This window comes from Watersipora subatra, chromosome 6 (assembly GCF_963576615.1).
Source record: "Watersipora subatra chromosome 6, tzWatSuba1.1, whole genome shotgun sequence".
Classification (NCBI taxonomy): Eukaryota; Metazoa; Bryozoa; class Gymnolaemata; order Cheilostomatida; family Watersiporidae; genus Watersipora; species Watersipora subatra.
The window spans coordinates 30,715,776-30,733,826 of NC_088713.1; the positions used below are offsets into that span (position 1 = coordinate 30,715,776).

At 34.5% G+C, this 18,051-nt stretch overlaps 1 protein-coding gene across 1 annotated transcript in view; it reads left to right on the forward strand.

Moving 5' to 3' along the window:
- Positions 1–18,051, forward strand: part of LOC137398959 (uncharacterized) — a 197,010-nt gene that overhangs the window by 10,592 nt on the left and 168,367 nt on the right. The window contains exons 4-9 of the mRNA XM_068085122.1: positions 4,001–4,157; positions 6,245–6,313; positions 8,857–8,921; positions 9,187–9,360; positions 15,949–16,083; positions 17,926–18,047. Coding sequence (XP_067941223.1) covers positions 4,001–4,157; positions 6,245–6,313; positions 8,857–8,921; positions 9,187–9,360; positions 15,949–16,083; positions 17,926–18,047 — 722 coding nt within the window. The remainder of the gene's footprint in view (positions 1–4,000; positions 4,158–6,244; positions 6,314–8,856; positions 8,922–9,186; positions 9,361–15,948; positions 16,084–17,925; positions 18,048–18,051) is intronic.

The following is an 18,051-nucleotide window of genomic DNA, read 5'->3' on the forward strand; positions in this document are numbered from 1 at the left end:
GTACGTTGGGTGGGATTGCGCTCCCAATTTCCGATATTTTTTATTCAAGGCTGGAATTAGAATATTTTTGTCCAAAACACGAAACACAAATGCAACTTTGAATGTTTTTAAAAATGAAATTGCAAAATTCGTTGATAAGTTTAATTATTGTAACCTAATTAGTGTTGAATTTAAATTCCAATTGAAATCCAAAATTATGTTTGAAAATTAAAGTGTTAATATAACAATTTAATTTTAACGATTATGACACTCTGGAGGTGTGATATGTGAGAGTATGACACTTTAGGAGTGTGATATGGGAGAGTATGACACTCTAGAGGTATGATATGTTAAAGTATGACAATCTAGGAGTTTGTCATAATTGTAGTTATTATAGTCTATCATATTATATCATAATCTATTATATTATATAGGTATATAATATATAGTCTATTTTATTATATATTATATTATACTCTATAGTTATTATGGTTAACATTATATTGTTTTGTTACTATTTCTTAATGATTATGAATTTGATGTTTTTTACTAGGAGGTGTTTGCATTAAATAATTACCTTGCGTTTCCATGCCATATGGTATTTTCACTTTAGTATGCCAACACTGAAACGAATTAAAATCGTCCCACAACCAAACACGAGCGGAGCGATTGGTTGGGAGATTTATGATAAATGCACATGTGCACACAACTCACAAAAATTATTTATTAATGGCCATCGTAAACCCTTTTACCAAAATCTCATCAACAAATTTAATCATTTTTGGTGTAGAGTCGTTTAAATATAATAACGATACAAAACACATATAAACCTATTTAAATATGTTACGAAGTCATTGAAAGGTTACGGCAAAACCCTGAAACTAATCCATCTGATCGGATTATACATAAATAGACAGATTAATTTGGCCAAAACTCAAGATAAAAAGTTGACAAGCTTTTTCTAATCAACATTAAGACCGGCCAACGAAACGCCAATAAGGCCGTGCGACAAATAGTAGAAATATTAAGTTGTGCGCATTTCACGAGAAAAACGTGCACATTTCACCAGAATATAGCATTGTCTAATTGCCAAAGGTTTCTGTAATTAACGTAAGTGCACTGAAAAGTTATCGTTTCTTTTTTGCCGATTTTATTATTCGAATTAATTTTTTTTATTCTATAAAAAAATTATTATAATACAGTGAAACTCGGATAACTCAAACTTCAAGGGACCGAGCAAAAGTGTTCGAATTATCAGAGCGTTCAAGTTATCAGAGCACTCACAAATCCATGTATTTACTTATTTATTAGTAGATACATGTACATATACAAAATATAATATAAATCAAAAGCACAAATGGCTTGTTTCAAATTAAATGCTTCTAATGTAAAGTTTAAAATGTTTTTATCAAAAAGTATAGAGATTTTTCTATCACTTGAGATTGGTTTGTTGTTTGAGGTGTTGTTATTGCCAGGACGTTTTTTAGATTGACATTGGCAAAACTCGATCGTTGTTGAAATGCTCAAAAGAAAACACACCTTTTTCTTTTGAGCGTTTTACCCACGATCAATTTTGCCGATTTTTCTTGAAGTTTATGCAAAGATTACCTCACTTTACCTTGCTTCCGAAGGGCGATCGCTACGCGGATGTTTGGTATACAGTGTAAATCAAATTTCACCAAACCTTTAGAAAATTCGTTGACAAAAATATTTTGCCGATGGCGGTAATAACGACGCTTATGAATTACGAAAAGTTGAGGTTTACCTCTATGGCTTGGAATAAAGTGATTTTCTAAAGCGATAGCAACCGTTTCGGTAGCCGTTGGGCAAAAAAACAGTTTGAATTAACAGTGTTGAGCTTGAGTTATATAGAGCCATTTATCATTGCGTGGGAACGGACCAAGCAAATCCATTCGAGTTAACCATGTGTTCGATATATCCAAGGGCGAGTTATCCATGTTTCACTGTATTTAATTATAAGAATAATCGTCAGAATTACAACATCGAAGTATATAATGATTGCATTGTCTAATTGCCGAAGGTTTCTTTTATTAACGTAGACCATTTGAGGCGTAGACCGATTTACAGGTACGAAAATGTGGTACACAGTTTATCAGCCTATGTTTTTGTCCAATTACCGAAGGTTTCATTAAATTATCTAGATTCTAGAACATTATCCAGATTTCTTTACATCCTATCTACAAGCTAGGGCCAATCTTTAATGCCCCTTTGTGATAAGAATATTTCTTTATTTTACTCTAGTTTGCAGAAAACTAACAGATGCATTAATGCTAATGCTTGCTCACTGTTACATATCACTGTCAAAACCATTCTACATTCAACACAACAAACTTTCAACTTTCAAACTGTGTATATTACACGGCAGCGTGCCATTTTACTCTTAATATTGCGTTCTAGAGATATAATAAACATATTTCATTATTGCTGTTGTTAGTTAAATTACGTACAGTTGGTTAGGCCTACAGCTTGAATTAATATTTATTTTCTTGTTGTAAAGCATAGGTTTGAGGTAGTAGTAGATTAGGTCTGATTTTTATACAACCTTTTGTTTTGCTTAATTGACCTTTCGAATTTTATTTCAAAACAACTTGACAACTACCATGGACATACAACCTCCCAGAACACCACGTCGTAGCAGTGGCCGTCCACGTGTCTCCCAATTATTACGGAGGAGGAGAAATAGAAGTGCCTCACAGCAACCATCAACATCAAATGCTAATGTTCAACAACACGCTACTCAAAATAATAACAACAACTCATCTGATTCAAAGAATTCTTTACTCGATGTTAACTAAAGAATTCTACTTTCGTAGAATTCTGACCTTTTGTAACTACTTTTTCAACAACCAACAGTACCCTTTCTTTTTTCCATTATTACTTTGGTCGTGGGCTGTATGACAGGGAAATTTCTAGCTAGCTCTTCCGGCACGAAATTCGGTATAATTGTATACCGAATAAGTTTTCATGGTAATCGTAGCAAAACGAACTATATGTCGCCATTACTTGCTAATGATTTACATTTACCTTTAAACACTTTTACAGTTTAACTTTCCACCTAAATTATTTCAACAAACCACTTCTTTCATGATACTAAATTTAAAAGTTATAGTTGTTTGACAACTTTAACTTTTGACAAATAAAACCTTGACAGTTGTTTTATTTTTTTTTCTCAGTTTATTTGGACTGCACAAATAAAGACTTCTCATGATAGGAAGTTTAAAAGTTAGAATGGTAAATGTTGTATATATGTTAAATAAGCATTAGTTTTCTGTTGAAAGACTTGAGCATCACCCAGGCAACTCCGAGCATTCACCTAGTATAAATCTACTACAGAATCGTTACTCACTGTTTCCATAGTGAGCGATAGCGATAGATAGTTCCATAGAGGATGTGGAATTGTTCGCGTGTTGAGTTGCGGTGCGATTTGGTTCAATAGACATTCGCATGTTTCTGATTAACCAGACCGGTTTGTTAAAAGATTTTTAGAGTTCTAGGCAGGAAGTCATAGCGACGCACTCCTGACTCGCTGACCTGAGATCGCTGACATGCTTTCGAAAGGTGAATGAATGAAGTGTGGAGAATTTTTAAAATGGATTTTCTTGTGCATCATTTACAAACGCCGTTTCATCTATGGCATCAAGCATGAAACATTTGAAAAAAGTTAGAGTATCAAAACTCACTTGACTTGTTGTTACCATCTTGCATATGATGCAAGCTTGCGGGTTAATTACGTCATGGATGTATTGTGAATATTATATAAATTGGCGCTGCACACGGCTGCCGCTGGAAAGGGAAGGAGAGTTGCTGACAACTGGTTAATGACTGCCGTACTGTTGAGGGCATCTCAGTGTGTCTAGGAACCGCGTGCATTACAATTTATTTAGTAGGCCTGACAAGATCAGTCAGTTCTATATAGAAGACAACTCCAACTTAAGAATGTCTAAATAGACATGCTTGAAGCATTAAAGAATATGGTGTACATTTCTATGTCATGTTTTAGTTGTGAAAGCCACAGGATTGCGAAGTTCTCTCCCTCTGGCAAATGCATTCATAACCGTTGGGCTGCTGCCAGTGCCTACAGGAGCTGCTGCCAGGAACCCACAGAGTTCTATGGTGGTCTGCTCCAACAACCCATCTTTCAACGAGCTCCTCAACCTGTGAGTGACTTAAGCTACATATAAGTTTGCATAAGTCTGATAATCAGTACTTTTCAAATTGCTGGTCGTTTAATTGATCCCCGACAGTCGCCATCCTCGCTAACCAGAGTTGGAGCTGACTAGCTGTCTTTTGGCTGTGATTAGAGTTTTCCTAGTAGCTATCGACTTTGTCTTATGACTTCAATATGTTCCATCCCATTTTAAATACTTTGCATCCCACTTTCAATACTTTTCATCCCACTTTCAATACTTTCCATCCCACTCTCAATACTTTCCATCCCAATTTCATAATAATTGTGTAGATAATGGCTATTATTGTATTCACCATGCTAGTATTTTTGACTTCATAAAATAGAACTCGTAGATATTTATAGTTTTTAGTTTAACATATCTGTGAGGTGCTTTTATCTGAGTGGGTCTCCAGACTTAAGACTGGCGTAGCGCAGGATTAACGCGTTCATTGAGGGAAATTGTCCTGAATGTATGCAGAGTCGCATTCTCGAGTTTTTAATCAAAAACTAGATGGAGTTTTAAGCCAGCTTGAGCCGCCTCATAGAAGGTACGGAGCACATGCGTGTGAAGTTAGCATGAGGTCCAAAAGTGTGGAAATACATTGCGTTTACACAGACTAACGGTGCGATCACATGTAATGATTTTTTTGTTGATCCGGACCGAAGTTACGAAAATGAACGAAAAACACAGAATTAGTCGATTAAAATTCACAGAATTGTCAGAGCTGCGCATGCACACCGAAATCATTGACGAAACACTTAAGATTCTACCAGCTTTTACAATTTGTATAGTCTGAGGCACATAATGCGACTTGCAAAAAAAATACTACTCAATTTGCCATAGTAAATACGATGCAACTGACTTGATTGTGCTAAAGATGGCAACTCTTTCTACAACAGAACTTTTACTGCTAAAAAATAAATTTTTATTATTAAAAAAGAAACTATTTGTAGCCGAACGAGAAAGAGCCAACAATAGCGCAATCTAGGCAGTTGCGTCATATGTACTATGTTGAATTGCGTTGGTACTTATTGTGTGGCGTAATACGTGTCTTGGACTATATAAATTGCGAAAGCTGCTAGAATCATGTTCGCTAATATTTTGTTTAGTCAATTAAAAGCGTTTCGCCGACGATTGTAGTGTACATGCACAGCTCTGACAATTCTGTAAATTTCGACCAAATAATTCTGTGTTTCATTTATTTTGTGATTTTGGTCAGAACCAACGATAAAATTATTACGTGTGGCCGTACTTTTACGGACACGCACATAATTACAAATTGATATTAATTAGTATATATTAGTATATATGCATTAGTATATACTAATATATATACGATATATAATATATATATATATACGACAGTATATATAACTTTATACTGACATCGTATATATTATATACGACAATATATATAACTTTATATTAACATCATATATGTTATATATGGCTGTAGATATAACTTTATATTGACATCATATATATTATATACGACAGTATATATACCTTTATAACTAGTAATCATCAACAAAGCCATGTTTCTCATTACCTGCCAAATCAAAAATGAGAAGACAGAAACCAGGAATTATTGAGTTGAACAAAAGTGTTTAAAAGCTGGTAATTTAATAGTATTGTGGAGTCGGGTTAATTGAAGGTAGAAACAGAAAGTTCATAAACTGAGACATACAATGGTAGGTTTAGAATCAATGTTTCCCTAAGGAAGATGATGCGAATTAGGAGTTGCGCGCACATTGAGTTACCGTGCCATGAGTGTTTCAATTGAATAATCACATGTTGTGGAAGTCATAGCGGCGCACTCCTTTCTCACTTAGCAGCACTTGCTCAAATTAAAATAGAAACGGTTGATGTGTGGACAGTGTTTAGAATGGAATAGCGTGCGCAACATTTTCTTGCGCACCAATCGTAAGTGTTGTTTAGAATTCTCAGCCTTTTCACTCCATTTCCTATCGCCTCTTGTCATACAGCTGTACCTTCTCGTATGTTTTATGTATTCCTTTATAAACCTGTTGTCTGGAAGTTGCATCCTCTCCACTTATGTTGCCCTTCTTCTGCAGAGACATCGGGAAAAGGTGTAACAAGAGCCGATTATTTGTTGCTGTCTGGAATAAACTGCCTGATAAGAGGTACTCTATGTTCTTCAACTTTTTAACTCAATACAACTAGCAATACAACTCGCAAATACAACTAGCAAAAACAAGCAGCAAATACAATTAGCAAATACAATTAGCAAATACAACTAGCAAATACAACTAGCAAGTACAGCTAGCAAATGCAACTAGCAAATACAACTAGCAACTGCAACTAGCAAATACAGCTAGCAAAACAAGCAGCAAATACAATTAGCAAATACAATTAGCAAATACAACTAGCAAATACAACTAGCAAATACAACAACAACTAGCGACTGTATCTAGCAGTTGACAGCTGGCAAGCAAAGAGTAGTGAAAGAGTTAACAAGATTGTTTGGTTTCTTTTTTAGGAATTTGGCTAATTCTTTTTGAATAATTTTTAAAATTTGTTTCAAGATGATTTGAAGCTTGTTCCACACGTGGAAGTGGAAGTTATATACTTACTAAATTCACTGATGTTGCTATCATATATTATGACATACACAGTAATGATCTATATGACAGTCAAGACAAGCAAGTCTTTGAATGGGGTTGTCTGCTCATGAATATCATAAACGCGCTCATAGTTATCTTTCGTTTTAGGCACAGAGATTAATTTTGACGAACATTTTATTGCGTGGATGTTTACAAAAAACTCCAGCAATATTTGTTATTTCCTTTTATGATAAAATAAATAATGTTTACTTACTAATGTAAAATTTCATTGTTATCGGAGACTTGAAAAGTGGTTCTGTGGTTCTTTTCTTTGTGTGAATCAAAATTTAAACTTTGCTCTGTATACTGTGAACCCTCGCCAAGCGATTTTAATTCGTTGCAGTGTTGTCTTTGACAGGCGAAAGTTTCATATAAAAACACTTATTAGTTACACTTAGTAATTATCTAATGTAAACACCCTTCTTTTTGTGAAAATCATCCCAAATATGTACATTCTGTACATATTAAAAATTAGCAACAAAATAATAGTTACCCTCAGTAACTATAGTTACGTACAGTAACTTTAGAAGCTATGATCTGCAGTAAAATGTAACATTACAATGCGCTATGTGCAGTACGTACCGTAGGGTGTTCTTACCTTCGAGGTAGACGTATAACATAAATGTTGAATTGAATTCAATTTAAATGAATTTAGCCAACTTAAAGTTAGGTTTCAGTATGTTTTTTTTACTAAACTTTGACTTTTTCATTGGTTAAAATTTTATCACATCCGTTTCCCGTTTCGTTTGAATTATAACTAATAATGAATGACAATGAAGTGAGAGAGAGAGCGAGCATCGCATCTCTTTCATAAGTTGTTGGAGGGATTTCGATGAATAGCACATCAATGGGTGACTTGAATTTCAAAGAAAGTTTTCGTTGATTTGTATATGAAAAATATTTCGTTTGGCCAGCCCAAAAAAACGTCGTTGTGCCAAAAAGACGAAAAAATCGTATAACAGGGTCATTGTAACCCGAGGGAGCACTTTATATAAATGTGTCAGTTCAGTTTTCCTGGTAAAGTTTTAGTAATTTACTTTATTGAATTTACTACTAAACAAGGGTGACAACTCCAACAAGTGTGACAACTCCAACAAGGGTGACAAAATAAACAATGGTACGATTCACTATGTTTCCATGGTGCGCAGTACTGCGAAGCAGCCCCCTCCGAAGTCAAGGGGATTGTACGTTTTCATGCTGCGCAGTGGTTTTCAGCAAATTAGCAGAGAAGAGAAATTGTATAAATCGAATCGCCTGATGGAGAAATAGAATCGATCACGGATACCGAACGCCAGAAACGGTCTTTTTATGCTTCTGTTGTCATTATACTTTTATTTACAATACACATTCACAAGGTTTTACAAACCTAAACACAAATTTTACATAGCAATATATTTTTAACAAGTATTTTTAAGTAATACATTATTTAAAAGTTAATTTAGGACTTGTCACCTTTTTTTCGAAAAGTGTTGGCATTGATAACAAAGTCTAAGAAAGTAATCAGCTCATCATCCTCGTGAATGCAGACCATAATTAAATTTAGGTGAAAGAAGATCGGAAAATAGAAGAAAACAAGATTAGCAGGACAACCTTTGTACTAGTTTATGGCCCTCGAAGAATCTGTCTCCACGGCATGAGAGCTATGCGCAGCCACTGCGCAATTGCTGTTTCCTTGATGCGAATTTGCACTGGCTGCGCACTGATCAGTGCGCAGTGATTTCAGTGCGAAAACACCGTTTCCATGATTCGGAGATAGCGCAACTGCGAAGCACTGCGCATCATGGAAACGTAGTGAATTAGTCGACGATCTTATAATTTTTGATAACACTGCAATGTCATATGATTTGCATACTCATAAGATTGTACTTTGAGGTTTTGATGTCAACTGATTCACTTACCGTGCATAGCATAGCGGCGGGGATTAAATGTTATTGTCACATTGACATCACATAAATACTTGTGTTTTTTTTGTGTGAACTGAATTGTTTAGTACAGAATACCAAAAGTTTGCTAGAAAAAGACCACACACTGATATATAAAAAGTTGTCTCCTCTCTCTTGCAGACCTGCAGAGCTGATAGGTGCAATGAGCTTCTCAATAAAGCAATGTTTGACAGAACCTTTCTCTGGTGAGCGATTATTCTTTCTTTCAGTTGGTGTGGCAAAGAGAAGGCAACTCTAGTTATCCGATGCAGTATCAGTAGATAGCGTTGCAGAAGATAGCCAACCCTTGCTTACTACCCTTGATACATATCCAACTATGGATAATTTGTTTTTGTTTCAGCAAGTAATCCAATTGTTCCCCTACTTTTCCAGTTTAATGACATGGACATATTTAATTGTTTCTGGTGTTTATTTTGAAACCATTACCAAGTGTTCTATAATACGCTGCAGGCTGGTACCACTTGTTAGACGAGTCTCTGGCCATGAATAAGCACTTGAGGACGGAGTCTCCGGAGGACCCCCAACCTTCACGGATGAGCAGAGTTCTAGAGGAAAGGCTATATGAGAATACAACCGAGCAGCATTATGAACAACCTCGAAAACTTCGAACGTCGATATACTCCGGTAACTGCTTTGTTTTGTGCTTTGCTATAAAAGTTAGCATGGTGATTAAATGCTCGATGAGATAGTCAGTGATTGTGGCTTAGCTGGTAGTCAGTCAGATATCAGTCCTGTATTCCCCCAAATGGCCAATGATATACTCACTATAATAAGCGCTATGCATAAATATATGCATTTTAGCAATACTCCGTTTCAGGCTTTATAATATTTGACATGCATCGATGGAACCAAGTGACAGTTATTAATATTATTTGTCATGTCACGAGTAAACCAAATATATAATCAACAAAGGTGCTTTCATCAACGAAGATTCATTCATGTATCAGTCTATGACACTCTCATGTATAACTCTATGATACACTCATGCATCACTCTTTGACACACTCATGTTTCACTCTATGGATAGATGATATCTGTCAGATGGATTACCTAAGTGTGGGCTTGTAGGCAGATACTATAAAAAAGCATTAAATTCGAACAAAAAAAACACGTTATTCCAGAAGAGAGTCCTAACAATGACAATTTGAATAGAGAAGTATGAGTCTTTGTGTCTGATCCCATGTTGAGTAGGGCTACTAGTATTTTACTATTTTATAAATAAATTCTTACAATATGTGTCATATCATGTAATTTTGATTCGCGATGGTTTTTTGAAATTGAATTTCACTAGAATTCAAGTCATGAAAAATGTCTTTAGTAGCTCTTTTAGTAGCTCTTTTCGCAATATCTGAAGGTCTAGAAGTTTCTATCAGCTCTTATTATTACACGCTAATTATTATAGCATTGCGTCAACGCATTACGATGCCTCTGTTAGGAAATATTTTGGATCTACATGTGTTGCATATACATGTATACATATACATGTGTTGCATATACATGTGTTGCATATACATGTATGTATATGCAACACAATGTTTCTACATCCTATTTCCTTAAGGCTAGTTTGTTCCACCCCTAGACCCCTAAATATCAACAATAATTTATCTCCAACTTGAAATTTGGCGATTTGTGTACTGATTACCCTAGGACACTTATATTTCGCTACTATTTAGTTTTGTGAGTAGCATACAGAGTAAAATTTCGCTGCTACTTAATTTCGCAGCTCTGATGAGTGCGAAAATATAGTGATGTGAAAATGAATGCAGTGGAACAAACATCATTAGATTCCTCAGGTCCAGTTAACTTGTACGAAATATTTTTCAATTTGGGACTACCGTACTTTTCGGACTATAAACCGCACCTCTATATAAGCTGCATCTGCTTTATTTTCCAAAAACAATAATAAAACAATACATAAGCCGCACCTTAGTATAGGCCGCAGAACTAAGGACGGTGCTTTTTAACGTGGCAGCAACTTTGCCATTTAAAACGGAACAGTGCAGAACGGCATAGTTTCGTATTATCCGACGCCTTTTAACTTAGTGCCTAACGGAACCGTGAGGCATTGTTTCGTATTTTCTTTCACTGCTAGAAGCGAACTAATTGGAGATTCCCGCTAGGGCGCGCTAGTGCGCCCTAGCGGTGAAAGAAAAAGCCACAGATTAGCCGCACCCCTATATAAGCCGCATGGCTCAAATCACCATAAAAATGTAGCGGCTAATAGTTTGAAAAGTACGGTAATTTGTATTTGTGAACCGTAGGTAGAAATGTGTAGGTGAGATCGATAATGCAATTTAATCGCTTGCTGCCATTTGTCTCCTGGACTATCAATGACGTCAAGGTCCCTGCCGCAGTGACTGATGTGGTACCAATATTAGAATTCAAGTATTTATAGCACGCGGTGCCCGGTGGCCATGGCTCCGGGTGGTTATTGCTTTTGGTTGGTAATAAAATTCATCACCACAATAATTATTATTCAATTTTATGGCTTTCCCTATCAGACTTTCATCCTCATGAGTTACAAATTCAATGACTAAACTAATATCATCATCTTCCTCATTTGTCTAGGCTTTTCCAAAAAAAACTTATTATCTTAATTTGTTTTGCCATGCTGCTCAATCGGTGTATTAGCTATAATGAGTTTAGCAAAAATTGCCCAATGAGCCAACCACACACGAAAATTGCTTGTATTTCTAATATGACGATTTTATTGTGAATATCAATGAAGAAAGCCATTTAATTTCGCATTTTCGCTCGTTCGTTATGATAGTTTAGTTTCGCTCATGAAATTTTTGCGAGAGAATGTTGCTGCGAAAATGCGAAAGTTAGATGCCGCGAATACATAAGTGTCCTAGGGTATATACGTTATTAAAATACATACGTTGCTCGCCATGGCGAGTTCAGCGTTGTCCGTTATGGTAACTTATTTTTGAACTTATGTTTTCGATTTTTCGTTAGGTTCAATTGCTATATTCGCGGTCAAGACCAATTCTTTTCAACCTCATAATGTGAAGTTTAAAATTTGTTTGATAAAGTTTGAAAACTTCACAGTTGTTTTTATTTTCTCTCTTAATTTATTTGAACTACACAAAAAATTTCTTTCGTGATATGTAGTTGGAAAGTTAGAATGGCAAATGTTAAATACAAATGAATTTTCTGTCCAAAGACCTTTCGTTTCGACCGATCACTAACTATAATAGCATTACCTAGCTTATAATAGCATCACTAGATTATAAGTACAGTTAGTACGATAGTACAGCGAGTCGTAAAAGTTGCCCAGTAGTACAGCTAGTTTTGTATATAATTAAGGTTTTTATAATTATTTCAAAATTGTCTCATTTACTTTTTTAGTTTTAAATAACTTAAATAGTATTATTTAAAAAATATTTGTTCCAATAACTTGTGTCAATATGTACAGAGAATTTCATAACTCAATAGACTTGTAGAATGAAGTTTGCTTGTATATCGATTAATAATGCTATTATAACCCTGTATAGCGATTAATAATGCTATTATAACCCTGTATAGCGATTGGTAATGCTATTATAGCCCTGTATATCGATAAGTAATGCTATTATAACTCTGTATATCGATTAGTAATGCTATTATAGCCCTGTATATCGATTAATAATGCTATTATAACCCTGTATAGCGATTGGTAATGCTATTATAGCCCTGTATATCGATTAGTAATGCTATTATAACCCTGCATATCGATTAGCAATGCTAATATAACCCTGTATATCGATTAGTAATGCTATTATAACCCTGTATATCGATTAGTAATGCTATTATAACCCTGTATATCGATTAGTAATGCTATTATAACCCTGTATATCGATTAGTAATGCTATTATAACCCTGTATATCGATTAGTAATGCTATTATAACCCTGTATATCGATTAGTAATGCTATTATAACCCTGTATATCGATTAGTAATGCTGTTATAACCCTGTATATCGATTAGTAATGCTATTATAACCCTGTATATCGATTAATAATGCTATTATAACCCTGTATAGCGATTAATAATGCTATTATAACCCTGTATAGCGATTAATAATGCTATTATAACCCTGTATAGCGATTGGTAATGCTATTATAGCCCTGTATATCGATAAGTAATGCTATTATAACTCTGTATATCGATTAGTAATGCTATTATAGCCCTGTATATCGATTAATAATGCTATTATAACCCTGTATAGCGATTGGTAATGCTATTATAGCCCTGTATATCGATTAGTAATGCTATTATAACCCTGCATATCGATTAGCAATGCTAATATAACCCTGTATATCGATTAGTAATGCTATTATAACCCTGTATATCGATTAGTAATGCTATTATAACCCTGTATATCGATTAGTAATGCTATTATAACCCTGTATATCGATTAGTAATGCTATTATAACCCTGTATATCGATTAGTAATGCTATTATAACCCTGTATATCGATTAGTAATGCTATTATAACCCTGTATATCGATTAGTAATGCTGTTATAACCCTGTATATCGATTAGTAATGCTATTATAACCCTGTATATCGATTAATAATGCTATTATAACCCTGTATAGCGATTAATAATGCTATTATAACCCTGTATAGCGATTAATAATGCTATTATAACCCTGTATAGCGATTGGTAATGCTATTATAGCCCTGTATATCGATAAGTAATGCTATTATAACTCTGTATATCGATTAGTAATGCTATTATAGCCCTGTATATCGATTAATAATGCTGTTATAACCCTGCATATCGATTAGCAATGCTAATATAACCCTGTATATCGATTAGTAATGCTATTATAACCCTGTATATCGATTAGTAATGCTATTATAACCCTGTATATCGATTAGTAATGCTATTATAACCCTGTATATCGATTAGTAATGCTATTATAACCCTGTATATCGATTAGTAATGCTATTATAACCCTGTATAGCGATTGGTAATGCTATTATAGCCCTGTATATCGATAAGTAATGCTATTATAACTCTGTATATCGATTAGTAATGCTATTATAGCCCTGTATATCGATTAATAATGCTGTTATAACCCTGCATATCGATTAGCAATGCTAATATAACCCTGTATATCGATTAGTAATGCTATTATAACCCTGTATATCGATTAGTAATGCTATTATAACCCTGTATATCGATTAGTAATGCTATTATAACCCTGTATATCGATTAGTAATGCTATTATAACCCTGTATATCGATTAGTAATGCTATTATAACCCTGTATATCGATTAGTAATGCTGTTATAACCCTGTATATCGATTAGTAATGCTATTATAACCCTGTATATCGATTAGTAATGCTATTATAACTCTGTATATCGATTAGTAATGCTATTATAACCCTGTATATCGATTAGTAATGCTATTATAACCCTGTATGTCGATTAGCAATACTATTATAACCCTGTATAGCGATTGGTAATGCTATTATAGCCCTGTATATCGATTAGTAATGCTATTATAACTCTGTATATCGATTAGTAATGCTATTATAACCCTGTATATCGATTAGTAATGCTATTATAACTCTGTATATCGATTAGTAATGCTATTATAACCCTGTATATCGATTAGTAATGCTATTATAACCCTGTATATCGATTAGTAATGCTATTATAACCCTGTATATCGATTAGTAATGCTATTATAACCCTGTATATCGATTAGTAATGCTATTATAACCCTGTATGTCGATTAGCAATGCTATTATAACCCTGTATAGCGATTGGTAATGCTATTATAGCCCTGTATATCGATTAATAATGCTATTATAACCCTGTATAGCGATTGGTAATGCTATTATAACCCTGTATATCGATTAGTAATGCTATTATAACTCTGTATATCGATTAGTAATGTTATTATAACCCTGCATATCGATTAGTAATGCTATTATAACCCTGTATATCGATTAGTAATGCTATTATAACCCTGTATATCGATTAGTAATGCTATTATAACCCTGCATATCGATTAGTAATGCTATTATAACCCTGTATATCGATTAGTAATGCTATTATAACCCTGCATATCGATTAGTAATGCTATTATAGCCCTGTATAGCGATTAGTAATGCTGTTATAACCCTGTATATTGATTAGTAATGCTATTATAACCCTGTATATCGATTAGTAATGCTATTATAACCTTGCATATCGATTAGTAATGCTGTTATAACCCTGTATATCGATTAGTAATGCTATTATAACCCTGTATATCGATTAGTAATGCTATTATAACCCTGTATGTCGATTAGCAATGCTATTATAACCCTGTATAGCGATTGGTAATGCTATTATAGCCCTGTATATCGATTAATAATGCTATTATAACCCTGTATAGCGATTGGTAATGCTATTATAACCCTGTATATCGATTAGTAATGCTATTATAACTCTGTATATCGATTAGTAATGTTATTATAACCCTGCATATCGATTAGTAATGCTATTATAACCCTGTATATCGATTAGTAATGCTATTATAACCCTGTATATCGATTAGTAATGCTATTATAACCCTGCATATCGATTAGTAATGCTATTATAACCCTGTATATCGATTAGTAATGCTATTATAACCCTGCATATCGATTAGTAATGCTATTATAGCCCTGTATAGCGATTAGTAATGCTGTTATAACCCTGTATATCGATTAGTAATGCTATTATAACCCTGTATATCGATTAGTAATGCTATTATAACCTTGCATATCGATTAGTAATGCTGTTATAACCCTGTATATCGATTAGTAATGCTATTATAACCCTGTATATCGATTAGTAATGCTATTATAACTCTGTATATCGATTAGTAATGCTATTATAACTCTGTATATCGATTAGTAATGTTATTATAACCCTGCATATCGATTAGTAATGCTATTATAACCCTGTATATCGATTAGTAATGCTATTATTACCCTGCATATCGATTAGTAATGCTATTATAACCCTGTATATCGATTAGTAATGCTATTATAACCCTGTATATCGATAAGTAATGCTATTATAACTCTGTATATCGATTAGTAATGCTATTATAACCCTGCATATCGATTAGTAATGCTATTATAACCCTGTATACCGATTAGTAATGCTATTATAACCCTGTATATCTTCCATCTTGATTTTATTCGTTTTTTGGCCATCAGAAGCATTTACGTTCATTGCAGAAGGAAAGATAAGATCAAGACGAAGGTCATCTTTGGGGAAACCTGCGCCAAGGTCAAGGCCTCCACCCATACCTGGACCTGGCTCTGTATCCAGTAGTGACACTGACAGAGGCACTAAGTCTGCTGTTACAGCAGGTTAGAGTAGGAACTCCGACTAATAATATTTTTGTTTCTTGGTTTTAGTGCTGCCGATACATGCTTGGCTATCTGTAAGTTGGCAACACTTTTATGTTCCTATGAAATTGTTTTGTGCGGTTATATTTGTTTTATGAATATCTTCAGTGTCGAATTGTTGATGGAAAGTAGTTAAACAAACAGGGAGCTTAGGAAAAGAGGAGGTATAGTTTTTGATCAGAGTGAATAAGCGGTGACTAGTGATTGGTCAGAACGAATAGGTAGTGATTAGAGGTGGAACGAGACACGAGACGTCTCGAGTATCGACTTAACTATTGCCAAACTCGAGACAGGAAATAGAACTAAAGCGCCTGCGCACGGTTGTTAAAACATGGCTTCTTACGGTAGCGACAACTCCATATATTGAAATGGATTGCGGGCAACTGCCTTTAAAGTTATACCCGGTCCATTACTACCTGTTCCTATTGATTATGTTGGCCACTGAGTCTAATCATGTAGTCCGGACAACGGCTCTGTTATATTTTAGTTCGGTTCTGTGTCCTTAAAACAGATACCGGCTCGTATCTAATTACTCTTCGGATAATCCAATTTAATAAATAAGACTTTTGCGGGTAAAATGTCTGTATTTTATCGTATCGTGTCTAAACACCAACTGCCCTTCATAAAATTCGGGCCTCTTTTACGTATATACTACCAATCGCGGGTAAAACTTTCCCGGACACGGAGAAACGAACGAAAGGCTGTGTCGACCATAGTTCGTGTTCGGTTAACAATGACATTTTGTTAGCTCAATATAAGAATATACATGTGCATGTATACAGTAATTAATATAATTTCATGAGTACAATTTAAATATAATTCGCGTACTACAATTAATACACAAACAACACTTAACATTAATGAAACGATAAGAATGAAAGTATTATCGTGTGTTCTTTTAGTTGCGGTATTTCTTTGTAGAGCGACGGCTATCGGTTTCATTACATTAAAAAGTAAGAATTATTCAATAGATGGTAAAAATATACATGTACAAAGCAATATGTTTATAATAATTATGATCAATCAAGCTCAAAATTCTTAGAATATATAACTTCGGTATTTTAGAGCTGTTTGTGTTACTTTTGTTTACAAAAACTACATGCATATCACTATTAAAATGTTGTATTTAAATCGTTTACACCAGGCGAAAATTCAATTTAAAAATAGTTTTATTAATTTTATATATACCAAGTAGCTAGTACTGGTGTAGTGAAATCATCACCAAATGCTCATTATTTTACTGTCTCGTGTCTCGAGTCTCGAATTTTTACAAGAGAGTGTCTTGAGTCTCGTCTCGAACTTAAAAAACCTGTCTCGTTCCACCTCTAGTAGTGATCAGTGATTGGTCAAAGCGAATAGGTTGTTACTCGCAATTGTGCAAGGCCAAAACTTTGCAAGAATTTTTATTTCACAAAATAATCCAGACAAATTTGAGTCAGGGTTATTTTCGCACTGATTGACAATTGCAGGGGACAATTGTTCAAGAAGCTTAGGCTATAGACAAATGTTACTTGAATAGTTACCTTAACGCGGCTCTAGAGATGTGTTTAATTTCTCTGTGGGTTCTGCTTTTAGCTCGTTAAATTTAACAAAATACGTATCTTCGAGGTTTGTAGCTAGCTGCACTCAAAAGGATTCATGATAATTTATGGCATATTTATGGGAGCCAACGCTATGAGAAATATTTTTGTGCCTTCAAATGATTACACACATATTCCAGTGAAATATAGCGCTTTCGTGTTATATCAAATGTATATGTTCCTTCACTTCTGTCGGTCAAAATGCTTGTCTTTATTAACGTAGACGATAAGCAGACGCGTTACCAGGTGCCATCTAAATCTCTTTACAAACGGCCGAATCAGCCGGAGGGTAGAGCGCGGCCAGTCAAAGTACGGAGCAGAGAAGATGTATCAGGGGGTGTCATTGTAT